At 42.9% G+C, this 21,726-nt stretch overlaps 1 protein-coding gene across 5 annotated transcripts in view; it reads left to right on the top strand.

The window, feature by feature from the left end:
• The window catches only part of HECW2 (HECT, C2 and WW domain containing E3 ubiquitin protein ligase 2), a 346,877-nt gene that overhangs the window by 225,174 nt on the left and 99,977 nt on the right, over nt 1–21,726 (top strand). For 4 of the 5 annotated variants that reach the window (XM_077275387.1, XM_077275388.1, XM_077275386.1 and 1 more), the window contains 2 exons: nt 15,723–15,823; nt 18,293–19,591. In XM_077275387.1, coding sequence (XP_077131502.1) covers nt 15,723–15,823; nt 18,293–19,591 — 1,400 coding nt within the window. The remainder of the gene's footprint in view (nt 1–15,722; nt 15,824–18,292; nt 19,592–21,726) is intronic. The other variant, XM_077275389.1, reaches the window with a different exon arrangement.

The raw sequence follows: 21,726 nt of genomic DNA, 5'->3' as shown, positions 1-21,726 counted from the left end.
GCAATCCCACCACGTATGCCTCAGATCTCCCAGGGCACCACACCCTCTGAAACACCGATCCGATATGTTTGAGAAGATAGCATGTAGCTTGCTCGGGACTAGATATGTTCTATGTAGAAGTTTGATAGACGTCTCAACTATAGAAGTCTGGAGACTGCCCTTAGTGAGGGAGCAACAACATTTTTGCCAATCAGATGGGGACATTATCTTATTGAAGTCATTTTCCCACTGTATCATATATTTAAGTTTTACATCTTCTGGTATTGCATTTAGGTTCGAATAAATTAAAGAGATAGCTCCCCCGCCCAGTGGGTCACTTAAGCATATTTGTTCATAACCCGATGGGCGGTGGGTGGTACCATGTCCCAGTATCTGTTCAGCGAAATGAAAAATTTGGATGATACGCAATATTTCAGAGCTTGGTGGAGAATATTTTTGGATGAACTCATGCTTGGTAAGTAGAGTGTTAAATGGTGAGGTAAGCTGTTTAAGGGTAATTAAACCCCTAGATGTCCACCAACTGAAAGGGCGAGGATCCAACCCTGGGGAGAAAGCTGGATTGTGAAAAATATGTGTCATTAAGGAGGACCTGGATTGTAGGGAGTGTTTAAATCTCTCCTTCCTCCACAGCATCAGGGAGTGTGCTGTAAAAGGGGCTGACTTATGAATCCCTTTCGGGAGTCTCTGCAACGTCCACATGAGGCCAGGAAGGGTGAATGGGGATAGGAGGTGAGATTCGAGATTCACCCATCTGGGAGTGCTGTGTTTGTCCGCATTAGCACTTATTAGCTGGGCTAGTTGGGCCGCTCTATAATATAAGATGAAGTTGGGTAGGGACAGACCTCCCTGTCTTCTGTTAATAAACATAGTCTTAAGCCTTATTCTAGGCCTCTTCCCCTGCCATATGAATTTAGAAATCATGTTGTGAATATCTAGCAACGTTTTGGCAGGGAGAGGAATGGGCAGGGATCGAAAGACATACAGAAATCGTGGTAAGGAAACCATCTTAATGGCATGGAGTCTACCCAACCAGGATAAGGGCATGGACGACCATCTGGCAAGGTCCGATTTGAGGTTAGAAATTAAGGGAGCATAGTTCCATTTAAATAAAGCCGACCTATGGGATGTTAAATTTATGCCGAGATAGGTTAAGTATTGCTCATTCCTGGTAAATTTGAATTGCGCTGTTATGTTGTTTTGTGTATCCCTGGGAGTGTTAATAAACAGGGCTTCGGATTTATCTACGTTAATCTTGAGGCCTGAGACCACTTCAAATTCATGGAGAGCGACAAAAAGATTTGGGAGTGTAATTATGGGATTGACTAAGGACAAAAGCAGATCATCTGCAAAAAGGCTAGCCTTGTAGTGGTCACCTCTGATTGTAGGTCCATTAATGTTAGGGTTGGTTCTGATAGCTTCCGCTAATGGTTCCATGGCTAGGGCGAATAGAGCTGGGGAGAGCGGGCATCCTTGCCTGGTGCCACGTTGGATGTTAATAGGGGTAGGCTGGTTTGAGGGTAACTTTAGATAGGCCGTGGGGTGGTCGTACAGGAGTCTAAGGCAGGAGGTGAAACCACTCGGAAAGCCAAATTTCGCAAGGACTTCGAACAAGTACGACCACGACACCGAATCAAAGGCTTTCTCTATATCGAGTGCTAACAAGAGTAAGGACTGTTTGGAGTGATTAGCTAAATGTATTAAATTAAGGTTCCTCCTAATATTGTCTGGGCCCTGTCTTCTGGGAATGAACCCCACTTGATCCCGGTGAATTAGGGTAGGCAGTATTTTATTTATTCTGGCCGTGATTATAGATGTAAAAATTTTTAAGTCTATGTTTAGCAGTGAGATAGGCCTGTAGTTTTTGGGGTAAAGGTGATCTTTCTTCGGTTTTGGAATCACAGTGACGTGGGCAACGTAAAATTCGGATGGCATTTGGGCTCCGTTTAGTAAAGCATTACAAAAGCTTCTGTTTTTAGTTTTTTGTGTTTTATATTTACCATGTTCACTATATGGTAAAACTGACCAGGCAATGTGATTCTCCAGGTCAATAAGAGTACGCAGATACCAAACATGTATGTTTTTTTAAGTGGTGAAAAAAAAGTCCTGAAATTTGTAAGAAATTTTTTTTTTTTTTTTTGCTTTTGACGCCTTTTTCCGAGACCTGTAATGTTTTCACTTTTCGAGGTATGGGGCTGTGTGAGGGCTTATTTTTTTGCAGTCTGAGATGACGTTTTTATTGGTATCATTTTAGATTGGATACAATTTTTGGGTCACCTTTTTACAGTGTATCGCAGTGTTGCGGGAGCCAACTAACGTAATTCTGAATTTGATTTTTTTTTTCTTTACGCCGTTTACCAATCAGATTAATTTGTTTTATTTTTATAGATCGGATATTTCTGAATGCAGCAATAGCAAATATGTGGGGTTTTTTTTATTTTTTTTTTTTCAATGGAGCAAAAGGGGGGGTAATTTTGAACTTTTGTAGGGGGTCATATTTTTTTAAACTTTTTTTTTTTTTTTTTTAGTTTTCACTGTATTTAACCCCTTTACCCCAAGGGTGGTTTGCACATTAATGACCAGGCCAATTTTTACAATTCTGACCACTGTCCCTTTATGAGGTTATAACTCTGGAACACATCAATGGATCCTGATGATTCTGACATTGTTTTCTCGTGACATATTGTACATCATGATAGTGGTAAAATTTATTTGATATTACTTGGTTTTATTTGTGAAAAAAATGGAAATTTGGCAAAAATTTTGAAAATTTCACAATTTTCCAACTTTGAATTTTTATGCCCTTAAATCACAGAGATATGTCACACAAAATACTTATTAAGTAACATTTCACACGTCTAGTTTACATCAGCACAATTTTGGAACCAAATTTTTTTTTGTTAGGGAGTTATAAGGGTTAAAAGTTGACCAGCAATTTCTCATTTTTACAACACCATTTTTATTTAGTGACCACATCACATTTGAAGTCACTTTGAGGGGTCTATATGATAGAAAATACCCAAGTGTGACACCATTCTAAAACTGCACATCTCAAGGTGCTCAAAACCACATTCAAGAAGTTTATTAACCCTTCAGGTGTTTCACAGGAATTTTTGGAATGTTTAAAAAAAATTGAACATTTAATTTTTTTTCACAAAAAATTTACTTCAGCTCCAATTTGTTTTATTTTACCAAGGGTAACAGGATAAATTGTTGAAAATTTGTCCTGAGTATGCTGATACCCCATATGTTGGGGTAAACCTCTGTTTGCGCGCATGGCAGAGCTCGGAAGGGAAGGAGCGCTGTTTGACTTTTCAATGCAAAATTGACTGGAATTGAGATGGGACGCCATGTCGCGTTTGGAGAGCCCCTGATGTGCCTAAACATTGAAACCCCCACAAGTGACACCATTTTGGAAAGAAGACCCCCTAAGGAACTTATCTAGATGTGTTGTGAAAACTTTGACCCTTTAAGTGTCTCACCACAGTTTATAACACAGAACCGTGAAAATTTAAAAAAAAATTTCCACACAAATTATTTTTTAGCCCCCGGTTTTGTATTTTCCCAAGGGTAACAGGAGAAATTGGACCCCAAAAGGTGTTGTCCAATTTGTCCTGAGTACGCTAATACCCTATATGTTGGGGTAAACTGTTGTGAATTAGACTTTTTTGGCTCCCTCTTGTGGTCACTAGTGATATGACTCTGGGATTGTCTTTCCTCAGTTTGGCACCCACCTGGGTCGTTAGTCCAGGGGTGTTGCTATTTAAACTTCCTGGATCCTCAGTCCAGTGCCTGGCATCGTTGTAATCAGATCCTTTCTGTTTGCTCCTGTCTGCTGGTCCGGTTCTTGCAAAATTAAGCTAAGTCCTGCTTCCTTGTTTTTTGGTTATCTGTATTGCTCTTATTTTCTGTCCAGCTTGTACTAAATGTGATTCCTGATTTTGCTGGAAGCTCTAGGGGGCTGGTATTCTCCCCCCGGGCCGTTAGACGGTTCGGGGGTTCTTGAATATCCAGCGTGGAAATTTTGATACGGTTTTTGCTGACCGTATAAGTCATCTTACTATATTCTGTTATTAGTCAGTGGGCCTCTCTTTGCTAAATATCTAGTTCATTCTTACGTTTGTCTTTTCTCCTTACTTCACCGTTATTATTTGTGGGGGGCTTGTATCCAACTTTTGGGGTCTTTTCTCTGGAGGCAAGAAAGGTCTATCTTTTCCCTTCTAGGGTTAGTTAGTTCTCAGGCTGGCGCGAGACGTCTAGAACCAACGTAGGCACGTTCCCCGGCTGCTGCTATTTGTGGTGCTAGGATTAGATATACGGTTAGCCCAGTTACCACTGCCCTATGAGCTGGTTTTTTATGTTTGCAGACTTGGTATGTACTTTTGAGACCCTATGCCATTGGGGTCATAACAGTATGCCAGGCCAAAGTTGAATGTTTAATGCATTGCAGAAGTGGGATAATAAGAAAGGAAATTCTGAGTTTTTTCTGATGATTGGGACTCGCATGTAGAGCAGGTCAGGATGGTGTTTCAGGTTTTGCGTGAGCATGCTTTGTTTGTTAAGGGCTCAAAGTGTCTCTTTGGAGTACAGAAGGTTCCCTTTTTGGGTTTTATTTTTTCCCCTTCTGCGGTGGAGATGGACCCAGTCAAGGTCCGAGCTATTCATGATTGGACTCAGCCCACGTCAGTTAAAAGTCTTCAGAAGTTCTTGGGTTTTGCTAACTTCTACCGTCGTTTTATCGCTAATTTTTCTAGCGTTGTTAAACCTTTGACGGATATGACCAAGAAAGGTTCTGATGTTGCTAACTGGGCTCCTGCAGCCGTGGAAGCTTTCCAAGAGTTGAAGCGCCGGTTTACTTCGGCGCCTGTTTTGTGCCAGCCTGATGTCTCACTGCCCTTTCAGGTTGAAGTGGATGCTTCTGAGATTGGGGCAGGGGCCGTTTTGTCGCAGAGAGGCCCTGGTTGCTCTGTAATGAGACCATGTGCCTTTTTCTCTAGGAAGTTTTCGCCTGCTGAGCGGAATTATGATGTTGGCAATCGGGAGTTGTTGGCCATGAAGTGGGCATTTGAGGAATGGCGTCATTGGCTCGAGGGTGCTAAGCATCGTGTGGTGGTCTTGACTGATCACAAAAATCTGATGTATCTCGAGTCTGCTAAACGCCTGAATCCTAGACAGGCCCGCTGGTCATTGTTTTTCTCCCGTTTTGACTTTGTGGTCTCGTATTTACCAGGTTCAAAGAATGTGAAGGCTGATGCTCTTTCAAGGAGCTTTGTGCCTGACTCTCCTGGAGTCGTAGAACCAGTTGGTATTCTTAAAGAGGGAGTTATCTTGTCAGCCATTTCTCCGGATTTGCGACGTGTGTTGCAGAGATTTCAGGCTGGTAGACCTGACTCTTGTCCACCTGACAGACTGTTTGTTCCTGATAAGTGGACCAGCAGAGTCATTTCCGAGGTTCATTCCTCGGTGTTGGCAGGGCATCCGGGAATTTTTGGCACCAGAGATCTGGTGGCTAGGTCCTTTTGGTGGCCTTCCTTGTCACGGGATGTGTGGTCATTTGTGCAGTCCTGTGGGACTTGTGCTCGAGCTAAGCCTTGCTGTTCTCGTGCCAGCGGGTTGCTCTTGCCCTTGCCTGTCCCGAAGAGGCCTTGGACACACATTTCCATGGATTTCATTTCAGATCTTCCGGTGTCTCAGGGCATGTCTGTCATCTGGGTGGTATGTGATCGCTTTTCCAAGATGGTCCATTTGGTACCTTTGCCTAAGCTGCCTTCCTCTTCCGATCTGGTTCCTTTGTTCTTTCAGAATGTGGTTCGTTTACACGGCATTCCTGAGAATATTGTGTCTGACAGAGGATCCCAGTTTGTTTCCAGGTTCTGGCGATCTTTTTGTGCTAAGATGGGCATTGATTTGTCGTTTTCGTCTGCCTTTCATCCTCAGACTAATGGACAAACGGAGCGAACTAATCAGACTCTGGAGGCTTATTTGAGGTGTTTTGTTTCTGCAGATCAGGATGATTGGGTGACCTTCTTGCCGTTGGCTGAGTTTGCCCTTAATAATCGGGCTAGTTCTGCTACTTTGGTTTCGCCTTTTTTTTTGCAACTCTGGTTTCCATCCTCGTTTTTCCTCGGGACATGTGGAGCCTTCTGACTGTCCTGGGGTGGATTCCGTGGTGGATAGGTTGCAGCAGATCTGGAATCATGTGGTGGACAACTTAAAGTTGTCACAGGAGAAGGCTCAGCATTTTGCCAACCGCCGCCGCGGTGTGGGTCCCCGACTTCGTGTTGGGGATTTGGTATGGCTGTCTTCTCGATTTGTTCCTATGAAGGTCTCCTCTCCTAAATTTAGGCCTCGCTTCATCGGTCCTTACAAGATATTGGAAATCCTTAATCCTGTGTCCTTTCGCTTGGATCTTCCGGTGTCGTTTGCCATTCACAACGTGTTCCATAGGTCTTTGTTGCGGCGGTACGTTGTGCCTGTGGTTCCTTCTGTTGAGCCTCCTGCTCCGGTGTTGGTTGAGGGCGAGTTGGAGTACGTGGTGGAGAAGATCTTGGATTCTCGTCTCTCCAGACGGAGGCTTCAGTATCTGGTCAAGTGGAAGGGCTATGGCCAGGAGGATAATTCCTGGGTGGTTGCCTCTGATGTGCATGCGGCCGATTTAGTTCATGCCTTTCACGCTGCTCATCCTGATCGCCCTGGTGGTCCTGGTGAGGGTTCGGTGACCCCTCCTTAAAGGGGGGGTACTGTTGTGAATTAGACTTTTTTGGCTCCCTCTTGTGGTCACTAGTGATATGACTCTGGGATTGTCTTTCCTCAGTTTGGCACCCACCTGGGTCGTTAGTCCAGGGATGTTGCTATTTAAACTTCCTGGATCCTCAGTCCAGTGCCTGGCATCGTTGTAATCAGATCCTTTCTGTTTGCTCCTGTCTGCTGGTCCGGTTCTTGCAAAATTAAGCTAAGTCCTGCTTCCTTGTTTTTTGGTTATCTGTATTGCTCTTATTTTCTGTCCAGCTTGTACTAAATGTGATTCCTGATTTTGCTGGAAGCTCTAGGGGGCTGGTATTCTCCCCCCGGGCTGTTAGACGGTTCGGGGGTTCTTGAATATCCAGCGTGGAAATTTTGATAGGGTTTTTGCTGACCGTATAAGTCATCTTACTATATTCTGCTATTAGTCAGTGGGCCTCTCTTTGCTAAATATCTAGTTCATTCTTACGTTTGTCTTTTCTCCTTACCTCACCGTTATTATTTGTGGGGGGCTTGTATCCAACTTTTGGGGTCTTTTCTCTGGAGGCAAGAAAGGTCTATCTTTTCCCTTCTAGGGTTAGTTAGTTCTCAGGCTGGCGCGAGACGTCTAGAACCAACGTAGGCACGTTCCCCGGCTGCTGCTATTTGTGGTGCTAGGATTAGATATACTGTTAGCCCAGTTACCACTGTCCTATGAGCTGGTTTTTTATGTTTGCAGACTTGGTATGTACTTTTGAGACCCTCTGCCATTGGGGTCATAACAGTAAACCCCTGTTTGGGCGCACGGGAGAGCTCGAAAGGGAAGGAGCCCTGTTTTACTTTTTCAACGCAGAATTGGCTGGAATTAAGATCGGGCACCATGTCGCGTTTGGAGAGCCCCTGATGTGCCTAAACAGTGAAAACCCCCCAATTCTAACTGAAACCCTAACCCAAACACACCCCTAATCCCAACCCTAACCCTAACCACACCCCTAATCCCAACCGTAAATGTAATCCAAACCCTAGTTTTAGCCCCAACCCTAACCCAAACTTTAGCCCCAACCCTAACCCTAATTTTAGCTCCAACCCCAACCCTAACTGTAGCCCCAACCCTAACCCTAATGGGAAAATGGAAATAAATGCTTTTTTTAATTTTATTATTTTTCCCTAACTAAGGGGGTGATGATTGGGGGTTTGATTTACTTTTATAGCATTTTTTTAAGCAGAATTTAATGATTGGCAGCTGTCACACACTAACAGACGCTTTTTATTGCAAAAAATAGGTTTTGCGTCTCCACATTTTGAGAGCTATAATTTTTCCATATTTTGGTCCACAGAGTCATGTGAGGTCTTGTTTTTTGCGGGACGAGTTGACGTTTTTATTGGTACCATTTTCGGGCACGTGACATTTTTTGATCGCTTTTTATTCCGATTTTTGTGAGGTAGAATTAACAAAAACCAGCTATTCATGAATTTCTTTTGGGGGGCGCTTACGGTATACTGTTCCGCGTTTGGTAAAATTGATAACGCAGTTTTATTCTTCGGGTCAGTACGATTACAGCGATACCTCATTTATATCATTTTTTAATGTTTTGGCGCTTTTATACGATAAAAACTATTTTATATAAAAAATAATTATTTTTACATTGCTTTATTCTGAGGACAATAACTTTTTTATTTTTTCGCTGATGATGCTGTATGGCAGCTCTTTTTTTGTGGGACAAGATGATGTTTTCAGCGGTACCATGGTTAATTTTATCCATCTTTTTGATCGCGTGTTATTCCACTTTTTGTTTGGTGTCGTGTTTTGCCTCTTTTTTATTTTTACGGTGTTCACTGAAGGGGTTAACTAGTAGGACAGTTTTATAGGTCGGGTCGTTACGGACGCGGCGATACTAAATATGTGTACTTTTTATTGTTTTTTTATTATTTAGATAAAGATATGTATTTATTGGAACAATTTTTTTTTTATTATTTATTTAGGATTTTTTTTTTTTTCACACATGTAAATGTGTTTTTTTTACATTGCGCCAGGGGGGACATCACTATATATTATCAGATCGCTGATCTGACACTTTGCAGTGCACTGTGTCAGATCAGCGATCTGACAGGCACTGCGGGGAGGCTTCCCGGCGCCTGCTCTGAGCAGGCGCTTGAAAGCCACCTCCCTGCAGGACCCGCAAGGCCCCCCTCACATTGCATTGCTCCAAGGGTCTCAGGGAAGCACGCAAGGAGCCCCCTCCCTGCGCAATGCTTCCCTATACCGCCAGAACACTGTGATCATCTTTGATCGCAGTGTTCCTGGGGTTAATGTGGAAAGAGCGGTCCGTGACCGCTCCTGGCACATAGTGCCGGATGTCAGCTGCTATAGTCAGCTGACACCCGGCCGCGATCGGCTGCGCTCCCCCCGTGAGCGCGGCTGATCGCACTGGACGTACTATTCCATCCATGAGAAGTAGGGCCCACCCCACATGGACAGAATAGTACGTCCAATGGCAGAAAGGGGTTAATAGTCCCATTAGGAGATTTGAAACTGTGATTGTCCGATCGCCTGTGCTATACATAGCAGTGCTTGCAATGTATCACAGAAATCACAGTGTCTTATTAAGGGTATGTGCACACGCTGCGGATTTTGCTGCGGATCCGCAGCGGATTTGACGCTGTGGATCCGCAGCAGTTTTCCCAAAGTTTACAGTACCATGTAAACCTATGGGAAAAAAAAACACTGTGCACATGCTGCGGAAAAATCCGCGCGGAAACGCAGCGGATTATTTTCCGCAGCATGTTAATTCTTTCTGCGGATTCCGCAGCGGTTTCCAACATGGACCAATAGGAAAGTGCAGTTGAAAACCCGCAGAGGAATCCGCAGAAGAAACCGCGATGAAATCAGCAGTGAAAACCGCAGTGGTTTTGCACTGCGGATTTTCCAAATCCGCTGCGGAAAAATCTGCAGCAGAATCCGCAACGTGTGCACATATCCTAACACTGGTCACAGAGATTGACAGCGGGATTCAACAGGTTAACAGTCACGAGTTCCTCTCCACTTGCTATTGATTAAATCAGCTGTCATGTGCTGGGAAAGATGCAGGCTCAGCATGCGAGCCAGCATGAAATGCAGGGACACAACATATGACATAAATATGTAATATGTCGTGAGGGGATTAAACCATTTCTTCAAAGAAAAGTAAATAACAGATTCTCAACAGCTTCTGTGAAATCCCATCATTTAACTGTAGGTTGCAACTATATACAGTAGAAAGTTGTAACATTAAAGTGACCTCACTACTGAAGCCAATCACAGGCCTCAGTGCTCAGGTGACTGAAGATCAGTATGTCATCACTTTCTGTCCAGCCAAAGACCACCAGAATGGCCTGTGCTGATGCCGTGGGGGATTGTGAATATCGCTTCATTTTTTATTTGAGAACAGTGCTTGCCTTTGGAAGAAATTGTTGAGGGCCGGTACTGCAGGCAGGGTATGCAAGATATGGGCAGCACCTACTTATGCTGCAGTCCATTGGCTCTTTGGTCATGGGGCATCGGGTGTGCATTTCTAACAAATCACGTTACTAGATGGGGTCTTTGGCAGCAGCTGCATGTCCATCAGATGTGGCCATAGCCACCTTCTTTTGGGCGTCAGCCCTGCTTTCGGAACCCCAGTATGGAAATGTTATGACCCATTGCTTCCTGAAGGAACTCCAGGCCCACCAGGTCATCTGGGCAACCCAGAAGTCCACTGGACTCGGAAGACAGTGTATGATCCCGTTCAGGATGACCCACATCACCATCTGCTCAGGGGAGGAAGATTACGGTTGCAATTACTTTTGAACCAGATGTAATAAGTCGAACATTTGGTACCGGGAAGGGTCGTCACTGTGATAAGCCCAGTGGTGTTCCCTTTGCGCTCTGACAGTCAGAGTCTCTCATAAGCACAGCAAGATCTCCGTTTTCAATTTGGCATACTCTTTTGCATCCTGCAAGGCCAGGTCATAATAGGACTTCTGTAGTTCCCCCATTAGATATAGTGCCAGAACCTTCTCCCGCTGCTCGCTCCGGAGGCAATTTTTCTCATTCCACCACCCTTTCAAAAACCGCCAATAATGCCTCGACATCATCACCCGGAGTCATCTATTGCAAGACTATCCTAACCGTCTTCTTCATATGTGAATCATCACCTTGACTTGGGGGTGGGGTGGTTGACCTGCCACAGATTGCCCCGGTTTGAAGTTTCACCTGCTTTTGTTGCTGCTATAGCTGTTGCTGCTGGAGATTAGCCTGCACCAGTTGCTTTTACAGCTCCTCCATGTTGTCTGATTTTGCTCCTGCAGTCGCTTTTACCAAAGACATGCAGGTTCTCCCTGCAGTCACACGTGTCCTCTGGGATTTCTGCCCACATTCGAAGCACCAATTGAAAGGGATCGGCTCTCAGGTAGACGCTGGTTTCATTAGGATAGTTCAGCAATATGATATTGGTGGGGGTTCAACACCTGGCACCCCCGCCGATCATCTGTTACTGGTGTCGGCGACGGCCGGAAGCCATTAATCGCGGTGCAGAACTTCACAGCTCCATCAACTGTATAGTGACGGCAGCATGGTACTGTTGATCCACCCCTGTTTTAATGGATCGGTGTGGATGTGCAGTACCCCGCCAGTCACTATACTGTTGATGGAGCTGTGTAATTCTGTTTCGAAACGAAGCACCTTAAGATGCTGCCTGCTGGCCTTCCAGGTGTCGCACCCCCACTCATCTGATATTGATAACCTATCCGAAGGACTTGTTCACATGACCGTATTTTTGGTCCAAGTGCTATGCAATAATAAAATCGCCCTAGGACCAATGTTATTAAATGGGGCAGTGCAGATGAACCGTAAGGATAGAGTCAATCTTAAAGTACCAGACAACCCCTTTAATCTTATATTACAACCCCATGCTATCATCTGTTATTTGTTTATAACTATGGATGGTTTGTATGTTCTCTCACAAAATCATTCTGTCTCTTATGTTTTCTAATATAAAAGTATACGTCTGAAGAAATAATGAGAAAAATAATTATTATATTGGAGTAAAAGCACTGCGAGGTTTGCCCCTGTGTCCAGTTTCTGGTAGAAGGCATATTCTTTCTAACTACTTTAGTAGTATGTAAATTCCAAATGAAGTGTGGAGGCTTTACTGTAGAACCGCCGGGCTACAGAGTAGGGTGACAATGCTACGGCCCGGATTCATCATTATTGTTTCTCCTTTAGTATTTGCACTTTATTCTCTGTACTTCTTGCTCCACTTTCTAAGTTTTCTTTTTAAGTCTTGTTTTATTGTTTTCCACAGTTTTGCTTATAAAAATGTTTTAAACAGATTCCTGAAATGCAACTTTTACCAAATGTTATAATTTTTTGGTGCATCTCACTAAAGTCTTTCCCTAGAGAGAGGATTTAGACTTTTTGGCAACTTTTTAAAGTCACAAAAACTTGGTAAAGTAAAAAAGGAAGAGCATTTTTTCGAGCATTTTTTTCTCCAAATTCATGAACTGTGTGAGGAAATTTGATGCATTTCGTGGAAAAAACATCATCCAATATCACAAGACAAAAATGTCATTTATGACAGGTTAGAAGTTTTTCCTCAGAAAGCTGATTTACATCTACACTGTTCATAGTTAAGTAAGACTTTAGCACTTTGCAAAGTGTTTCAGATGTAAAATAATCATTTTTGATGATTTTTCTATAATCAGTGGTAACTAGATAAAGTTTGCTGCGTTTTCTCTTTCTGTAGTGGTAAATGTTTTAGTTTAGTCATTAGTTTGCACATACAGGAGTATAAATATTGCATAAAAACCATACAGAATTCTACATGAGGAAGAGCAATGTTATCAGAAGAAGATGTGACACAATGTGGAAAACTGTATCCCTTATCCAGAACTTTCTCCAGGTCCTCTCCCCTCTGTACCAGTCCGTCACTGTAAACTTGTTTACTGTAAACGATATCTATAACTCTGTATGTAACCCCTTTCTCATGTACAGCACCATGGAATTAATGGTGCTATATAAATAAATAATACTAATAATAACTTTCCTAAAAGCAGTTTTCTTGTATGTCATAGTCATGTGAGGACAATTGCTGCCGCCTTGAGGTCCCTCCGTTTCCACGAGAGTGAATAGTGCCATCTTGGTTTATGTGTAGAAGAGATAAGGAAACTTTCCATCCAGGTCAAACATCTTGCAGCAGTCCTTGGAATGCTACTTTTTCCCTTGCAGATTTGAAACTGTTTAAAATCTGCATGATGTCAGTTCTTTGTGTTTCTGCAGAAAATGCATCAAACATGCATGGAAAATTATCCAAAAAACAAATAACTAAGAACACATAAGATATTTACCACAATAGAAAGTAAAACTGCAGCAAATGTTATGTTTTTAAATTTGACTTTATAAAAAACATCAACAATTCTTATTTGAAACATTGTGCAGAATGTTAAAAAGATGAGCAATTTTTTAAATAGTCTTCATTAATCCTTTTCTACCATTTTGCTGTTGCAGTGTGTCTGACAGCTCTCTGCTCTCCCACTCTCTTCCCTCAAAGTTAGAGATGGCAGCAGGGAAAGAGAAAGGTTGTTATACCAAATATCCACAGTGTGTAGAGAGAAAAAAGCAATTACAGTCTCAAGGAGGGCAGAGAAAAGTGGTTATAGATAAGGAAAGAAGTGTAGTATTAAAGCTGTTCTGACACAGGAAAGCAAGTGTAGACAACAGCACTCTGGACACAGACAGATTTCACATCCAGCATTCATTACTGGAACAGACACTTCGACCTCCACTAAAGTAAATCTGAAACTTGGATCAGGTTGCAAACTGCGTATCAGGAAGTCTAAAAATAATTAAAGTAGTATAAATTGCAGGCTGACACGTTACCTTGAACTTGTGTTTTTTAACTGTGTAACTAAATGTAACCACAAACATATAACATTGTTTCCATAACAAAGGTGTCCATACTATCCATAGCCTTTAAGATCCTTAGTGTTTTTTTCCTTTTCAGAACAAAATGCAGTAGCTTAAGGCTATGTGCAGAAATTTCCTGAACAAAACTGGACTTCTTCTGCAGGAAATCCGCATGCTTTTTTTTTTTTGCGTTTTTTTTGCGTTTTTGTGCGGAATTTTCGCGTTTTTTTCCGGCGCTTCCCAATGCATTAAATAGCGGGAAATCTGTAAAAAATCCGCAAAATTAATGAACATGCTGCATTTTTTACCGTCATGCGTTTTTTTTTAGTGGAAAAATGCAGCATGTGCACAAAAATTGAGGATTGCATTCTGTTAATAGGCTTAAAGGATGTTGGGTTTTTTTCACGGCGTTATTGCGTTTCATAGCGCAACAAACGTGAAAAATCCAGAACGTGTGCACACAGCCTAATAGTATTGTCTAGTATTAGTTAATTTGTATGGATCTCTTAGGCTACTTTCACACTGGCGTTTTTTGCAATACGTCGCAATGCGTTGTTTTGGCAAAAAAACGCACCCTGCAAAAGTGCTTGCAGGATGCGTTTTTTCCCCATTGACTAACATTAGTGACGCATTTGCGACGCATTGACACACGTCGCAACCATCGTGCGACGGTTGCTTCATGTTGTGGCGGACCGTCGGCAGCAAAAAACGTTGCTTGCAACGTTTTTTGCTGCGTCGAGAACGTCTTTTCCGACCGCGCATGCACGGCCGGAACTCCGCCCCCTCCTCCCCGCACCTCACAATGGGGCAGCGGATGCGCTGAAAATCTGCATTCGCTGCCCCCGTTGTGCAGTGCAAACAACTCTAGCGTCGGTACGTCGGCCCGACGCACTGCAACGGGCCGAGTACGACGCTAGTGTGAAAGTAGCCTTACAGGCCTAGCAAGGCCATGATGTATCTTCAACACAGAACAAAGAATAAAAGAATGTGCAGATTCCATCTGTCCATTTTTATTAGTCTCAAGTCACACCAGCATATGGCATCAGATGCGATATGCTAATGACCCTCGGCTCCTGCTCTGCTGCGAACGGGACCAGAGTATCCCAATCCTCACACGCAGAGCGGATCAGAGCACAGCGGAGGAGCAGGAGGCGTAGAAATTAATTCCTCAATCTCCTTTGCTGACGGCGTCTGCATATATCGCAGCGTACTCGGATGATATCGTTGTGTAAGGGCCCCTTCACACTGGTCGATTCTGCTACGATTACGACGCATTTGCGTCATATTCGACATCGCAGTACGAGCTCGTAGCCAGCGGTCACACTCTACGATGTTAACGCTTTTTCTGACGTAGTTGCGATGTGAACGTCACGCGTCGCAATCGTACGCTACCCTTCACACCGCCATAGTCCTACGACTCCGAGCGTGACGTATTACCAGCATGGGCGTGCTAAAACGTCACGCCCAATCAGGAGACAGGTATGCGGAAGCCCAACCCACGTAGTCGCATTACGAGCTCGTATGACCGCCGTCACATACTACGATTTCGACCGCCACAGCGAGACATTTACGACGAAAGAAAGTTCTGCTCTTTCTTTCACATCGTACGATGCTGGGCTGCGTCGCAGATCGTAACGCCATGTCACACTTTGCAACCTCGGAACGAGGACGGATAAACGTCACAAATCGAACGCTCGTTCAGACTTTGATTGCACAGTGTGAAGGGGCCCTAACTCACACCCATAGACTGATATGGGTGCGAGTGAGCGGAGTCTCGATGCCAATCACAGCATGCTGCCATTGTTCTCGCATACCACCATTGTTCTTGCATGCTGCCATTGTTCTCGCACACCACCTTTGTTCTCGCATACCACCATTGTACTCACATGCCAATTTGGCATGAGAAAATAATCGCAGATCTGATCTCCCCCATAGAGTAACACTGGGCCGAGTGCTGTGCAATGTTTTATCGCATAGCACTCGTCTGTATTGTACGGCAGTGTGACTCCGACCTTACTCAGATAGTTGTAAATGGTTGTTAAGATCACAGACAGACAAGACTTTACCTTTTTTCTACTTTCAGTGACCAGGTCCTCAGTTATAATCTGGGTAGAAGACTCCCAACTGATCATGTAAGCGGATATTTACAGTTTAAAGTAGAAATGACCTCATCAGTTCATGACGGTAAGGAAATGTGACATGCGCCTGAATGTTATTTCATAGTCTTTGATGTATTGCTTATATATTACAAACATGCTTAGTAGTCATTGATTCATAAATTTCAATTCCCAGTTGGATTTACAATTTATTAGATTCTGGGGAAATTAATAACTAAAGTAAGTTTTCCATAAACTCGTACAAACTACATAAAGATGGTGGTGGGATAATTGCTTTTTCATATTTGCTTTACAAGAAATTATATTCCGTGTAAAGGGGAACTTCAGGGAGATAAAATAATATTGACATGGAAATACCTTCATAAATGATAAAGCTGGCACCCATTGGTCTGTTTCCAATCGTTATAGCATCTGCTAATTAGCTTGAGGCTGGTTTTGCTCCTAAAGGTACCGTCACACTCAGCGACGCTGCAGCGATATAGACAACGAGCCGATCGCTGCAGCGTCGCTGTTTAGGTCGCTGTAGAGATGTCAAACACAGCAGCTCCAGAACGATGCAGGAGCGATCCAGTGACGTAACGGTGACTCACTTATCGTTCTCACAGGTCGTTAGCTCCATGTTTAACATTGCTGACATTGTTGCTTTTGCTGTCAAACACGACGATACATGCCGACCTGACGACCAAATAAAGTTCTGGACTTCTAGCTCCGACCAGCGATATCACAGCGGGATCCAGATCGCTGCTGCGTGTCAAACACAACAAGATCGCTAACCAGGACGCTGCAACGTCACGGATCGTTGTCGTTCTCGTTGTAAAGTTGCTGAGTGTGAAGGTACCTTACTGCTCCCCCACCCTTTGGGGTCATTACTTACAGATGAGAGGACTGGACTGCTCTTGGCCTCTATTAGCAGACACCACCTTGATTACATCTCATTCCATTCAGTCTGAGATCAGAGACCACCCATGCCAAACTACAGGTCCTGTGTATTCTGGCTTTGTTTGGTGTGCCTTGACCCCCTAACACTTGAGATCTATGATTGCTAATTCACACCTTCTCTGTGGCAGTCATAGTGTTCCTCCATGCTCCTGGACATGTCTCAGAGAAGGTGTGCACTTATGGGCTTGGCCGCTCTACAAGATCTGATAGTGTATAAATAGTGTGTGCTGTCATGTTTCAAGCATGGAGCAGAGGCTGCAGAGCATTTCAGTACACATAGTACCCTGTCATAGTCCATCTCCCCTCCACCAGCACTGTTCCCCCTCCCCCACATTACTTTGGTGGTTTCCGGAGCCTTTTAACTTTCAAGCCAGATATCCATATGTCTCCCCAGCCTGAGGAGAGCATCCTAATCACTCCCTGGTCTCTCCTATGTTCCCATCTATTGTCAAAGTCAAGCTGTGAAGTACAACAGATGGAGACCAGGCAGTGCAGAATAAGCCATGGCAGTGCATTATGTCCTGCCAGTGTACTGCCTCCGTACCAGACACACGACAGTGCACATTGTACACAGTCACAGCTCATACATCTGATCTCACCCTGTATTTGCACACCTTTTTTTCTGACACTGACTGTCTCAAAGAAGCTGTGAATTGGCAGCCATAGATCCCATAGTGCAGAGGGGAAGGGTGGTGTGGACTTAGGAAGGCCACACAAAGCCACAATACACAGGTCATGTAGGTTGTCAGGGGCTGGCCATGCCCCCTAATCTCAGACTGAATGGAAGGAGGTGAAATCTGGGGGCTACCTTGTACTGGAAGCCAGGAGCGGTCTTGGCCCCCTGATCTGTGACATACCATCCCAGAAGAGAGGAGCAGCAGCCCCAGCCGTCAGTGTATGGCAGATAGTACGATGATGAGAAACAGCACTATGATGTCACCTTTATAATTTATGACGGTATGTCCATGCAAATCCTTTTTATCCCCCTTGAGTGCCCCTTTAATAATAATAACCACCAAACACGTGGTGACAGAATTAAACTTATTTCATATGGTGCACTCTGCGGGCACGTGTTTTTCCAGCACTACCTAGGTAAAGTATATTCTGCTCTGCCCTTACTTTATTGAAATCATAATACTTTCATGTGTGGTATTTATTCATGATAGGGCCTAGCATTATGTGTATATCTTTTGTAACTACCATCAGCTTAGCTGGAAAAGTTCATTTTGTCATTTATATTCAAGCACAGTCTCTGATGTAACCCCAGTAGTGCACCCCTGCGTTTCCTTCGTGCACTTTGTGCTTTGTATCCACCTCTTTGCCTTGGCCCTTTGCCAAATATCCTGGCATATTTAATGTTAATAAAAATATTTATATATTTCTATATATAATTTTTTGGGGTTTTCTTTGATCGTATAGTTTTCAGTGTGTGGCTCATTATTATTTGCGATTACCCTTAATATGAGTTCGAATTTAACCCTCTAATATATCTTACCATCGGTTATATTGGATGTTTATGGGTTTTTTTTGTTTTCCATGAAGTGGTTATTTTCATATGTTATATTTGTAGAACATAATTTTCAATATCTATCCATAGATGCTTCTCCTGAGGCAGTCGGCACTCTGTTTGCAGCCAACAATATTAATGGAGATCTTGGTACACCTTCTGATGATGAAGATAGCCCTGCAGGTCATGATTCACCCTCTTATTCCAATGGCCCTCTCCATGCAGATTCTTTACTAGATGGGGTAAGATCAGGCATCACTATTGAGATGAACTGTAATGAGGCAGCTATCTCTTCTTCACGGACATCACCTATTCGAAGTCGTCAGGACTCTCTAAATGATTACCTTGATGCTCTTGAACAGAATAACAATAATGCTAAACCTTGTGCCACTGCCTCTGTCCCGTGTGATCGTCCTCTTGGAGCTTCACCAAAGCTTAGGAGCAGCTTTCCCACTGACACAAGACTCAGTGCAATGCTTCACATTGACTCAGACGAAGAGGATCATGAATTTCTGCAAGACGCCATGTGTGACTCGCCATTACTAGAAGAAGGTGGGCTTGTATTTAACTGTAGTGCTAATGCAAACAATGACGGGTGTGTTAATGTTTCAAGTCAAGAAGAGCATAGCAATTCTGAAAATGCACAAGGGAATTCACAGACACCTACGATCTCAGGAGGTAACGCTCAGCCTTCACATGCACAACACGCAATGGTGGGAGCAGTTGGAGAGGAGATGGAGAGCGTCAGTGCTGAGGAGAGCACAGACACCGCATTGTGCATTTGTGAGGGAATACAGGAATCATCACATGTAAATGGTGAGGTGCCTGAAACGAGTGAAGCCAGGACAAGTGACGCAGATGAGTCTGAACCTATGTTATGTACACCTTCTCAGGTAGAGTCTGAAATGGGAGCGCATGGCTCAAATAATATACAAACTGCCTGTGAGGCTAGTGGTGTGGTTGAAGGAAGGACAAATAATGAGGGGAGAGGTGTTATTTTTGATTTTAATGTTTCTTCTGGAAGTTTTACACAAAGTACATGTTCTTCATCCATAGACAGTTCAGAAAGCCCTGCACTTTGCACGAATTTTGAGGGATGTGGGGCATCTGTATTCGATTCTGGGCCTTCCAGTGATTTAGAGGTGCCGGCTTCCCTATGCAATCCTTGTTCCCTTCCAACTGTGAACATCAACAGAAACAAAGATGGAGATCAAAGTGGAGCAGAAATGTCATGTGAAGGAGATGGAGCAGAGGAAATTTGGCAGAGAAGGAACATACAGACTGCTGCTTCCAGTAGGCCACACACTCAGGATGAGGACTCTGGTGGAGCACAGGCGGCATCAAGGGATATTTTACAGAGTACTTTGCAAAGTGAAGGTGCCACGGCAGGTAAGGCATACGGAAATGACATATTGCAACTAATAATAATGTGAAATGATGTAAACTATCCATCACATTCAATTATAAGTGTGCCCATGCCATGTGCATCAGGAGCCGGCTGTTATACACAACTAATCTCTCGTTGTCTTTTGCATGTACTGTGACCACACCTAGCTGTGATCTCAGCACTAGGAACAGCTATTGCAAAACAATGGGGAGACAAAGAGCGCAATAGGGTCTTATCCACGTTACACAAAGGATAAAGGAGAATATACACCAAATTTGCTCACCTGGTTAGGATGAGATTAGAGCATGTAGATAGCGGCTGCTGAAGATCCACAGGTCTTCACCGACCAGAAAAAAAAAAAAGTCTTTAAAGGGAGATTTGTAGTTAAGATTCTGCGCTGCCGCTGAGATGAATTTCAGGAGAGTATAGCCGATTCACAGTGTTTTTATTCAACTCGTTTCAGAGGTCTCATGCCCCCTTCATCAGGATATACCACACAGAATATACAGGCATCACAGGTATATATAGTTTTGAAAGGATGCTAGGTTACCAAAAATGAGCGCCAACAGATCAGATGACTCAGTGTCAAAGTTTAATGATATCACACAATTAACAATTCAAACGATTAGAGAGATTTATAGAATGAAAAAATTAATGACTTCTTTTATATTTCTAGATAATAGTTCCAGATTTGCAGCATTTAAGAAGAAACCATAAAAGAAAAGCGCTCTCTACTTAAATAGACAAGAACCTGTAAGAAAAGGAGTTAATGCAGTTCAAGAGCGAATGCCCTACAGATGAACTACCGTGTGGAATCAACAAGCTACTTTTTCCCATGGAAAATCCATTGGAATCTCTACACTAAATGTGAAATAAAATCATGTTTTATTATTTTCCATTAAAAAATATATAAATATATATGAAGATTAATTTGTGGTGGTTTGTGGTGATCTAAAAAGAATTTACTACGAAAATAATAATTAGTGGGTTAAAAATTACGTTCTGAAGAATCTTATGCAAAGCAGTATGAGAATAGCAATTTAGGCAGCGAACCAGTGCTCGAAGTGATTTATATATTTTTTAGTGGAAAATAATAAAACATGATTTTATTTCACATTTAGTGTAGAGATTCCAATGGATTTTCTATGGGAAAAAGTAGCTTGTTGATTCCACACGGTAGTTCATCTGTAGGGCATTCATTCTTGAACTGCATTAACTCCTTTTCTTACAGGTTCTTGTCCATTAATGTAGAGATCGGTTTTCTTTTTTTGTTTCTTCTTAAATGTTGCAAATCTGGAACTATTATCTAGAAATATAAAAGAAGTCATTAATTTTTTAATTCTATATATCTCTCTAATCGCTTGAATTGTTAATTGTGTGATATCATTAAACTTTGACACTGAGTCATCTGATCTGTTGGCGCTCATTTTTTGTAACCTAGTGTCCTTTCAAAACTATATATACCTGTGATGCCTGTATATTCTGTGTGGTATTTTCTGATGAAGGGGGCATGAGACCCCTGAAACGCATTGAATAAAACCACTGTGAATCGACTATACTCTCCTGAAATTCATCTCAGCGGCAGCGCAGAATTTTAACTACGAATCTCCCTCTGAAGACACTAGGAACAGCAGCATGTGAGGAGTTTGACAGAGGGAGATCGCTTCCTCTGTCAGACTATCGGCACCCCCACATAATGATTACAGGATGCTAATGGGACTCCATGGCAACAACAAGGCCTAAAAATTCCCGCTGTGTCTGCCATAAATTTCAATCCATCAGATCCCGAGAGAGGTGGGGTCAGGTAGGCTGTTAGTAAAACCCTGACAGGTTAGATAATGCATAGATTGCACACTATATTATCAATGCGATCAAAGAATCAGAAGTCCCTTTGTGGGACTAGTAAATATTGTAAAAAAAAGCTATTTTTTAGTGTAAAATATGTAAATATAACAAACATAAATCCCAATCTAAAAATAGAAAAAAATTGCACAAACGTGTTCATAATGACCCTTACTATAAAGTATATTATCACTTATTGTACATTGTAAATGCCATAACACAAAATATGAAAACTTGCAGGAATTGCGGTTTCTGTTCATCTCGCTTCATAAAAATAAATTCGAAATTCATCATT

Source organism: Ranitomeya variabilis, chromosome 7, assembly GCF_051348905.1.
Source record: "Ranitomeya variabilis isolate aRanVar5 chromosome 7, aRanVar5.hap1, whole genome shotgun sequence".
Taxonomy (NCBI): Eukaryota; Metazoa; Chordata; class Amphibia; order Anura; family Dendrobatidae; genus Ranitomeya; species Ranitomeya variabilis.
The sequence above is the reverse complement of the archived record's forward strand: the minus strand, read 5'-3'. Positions and strand labels throughout refer to the sequence as shown.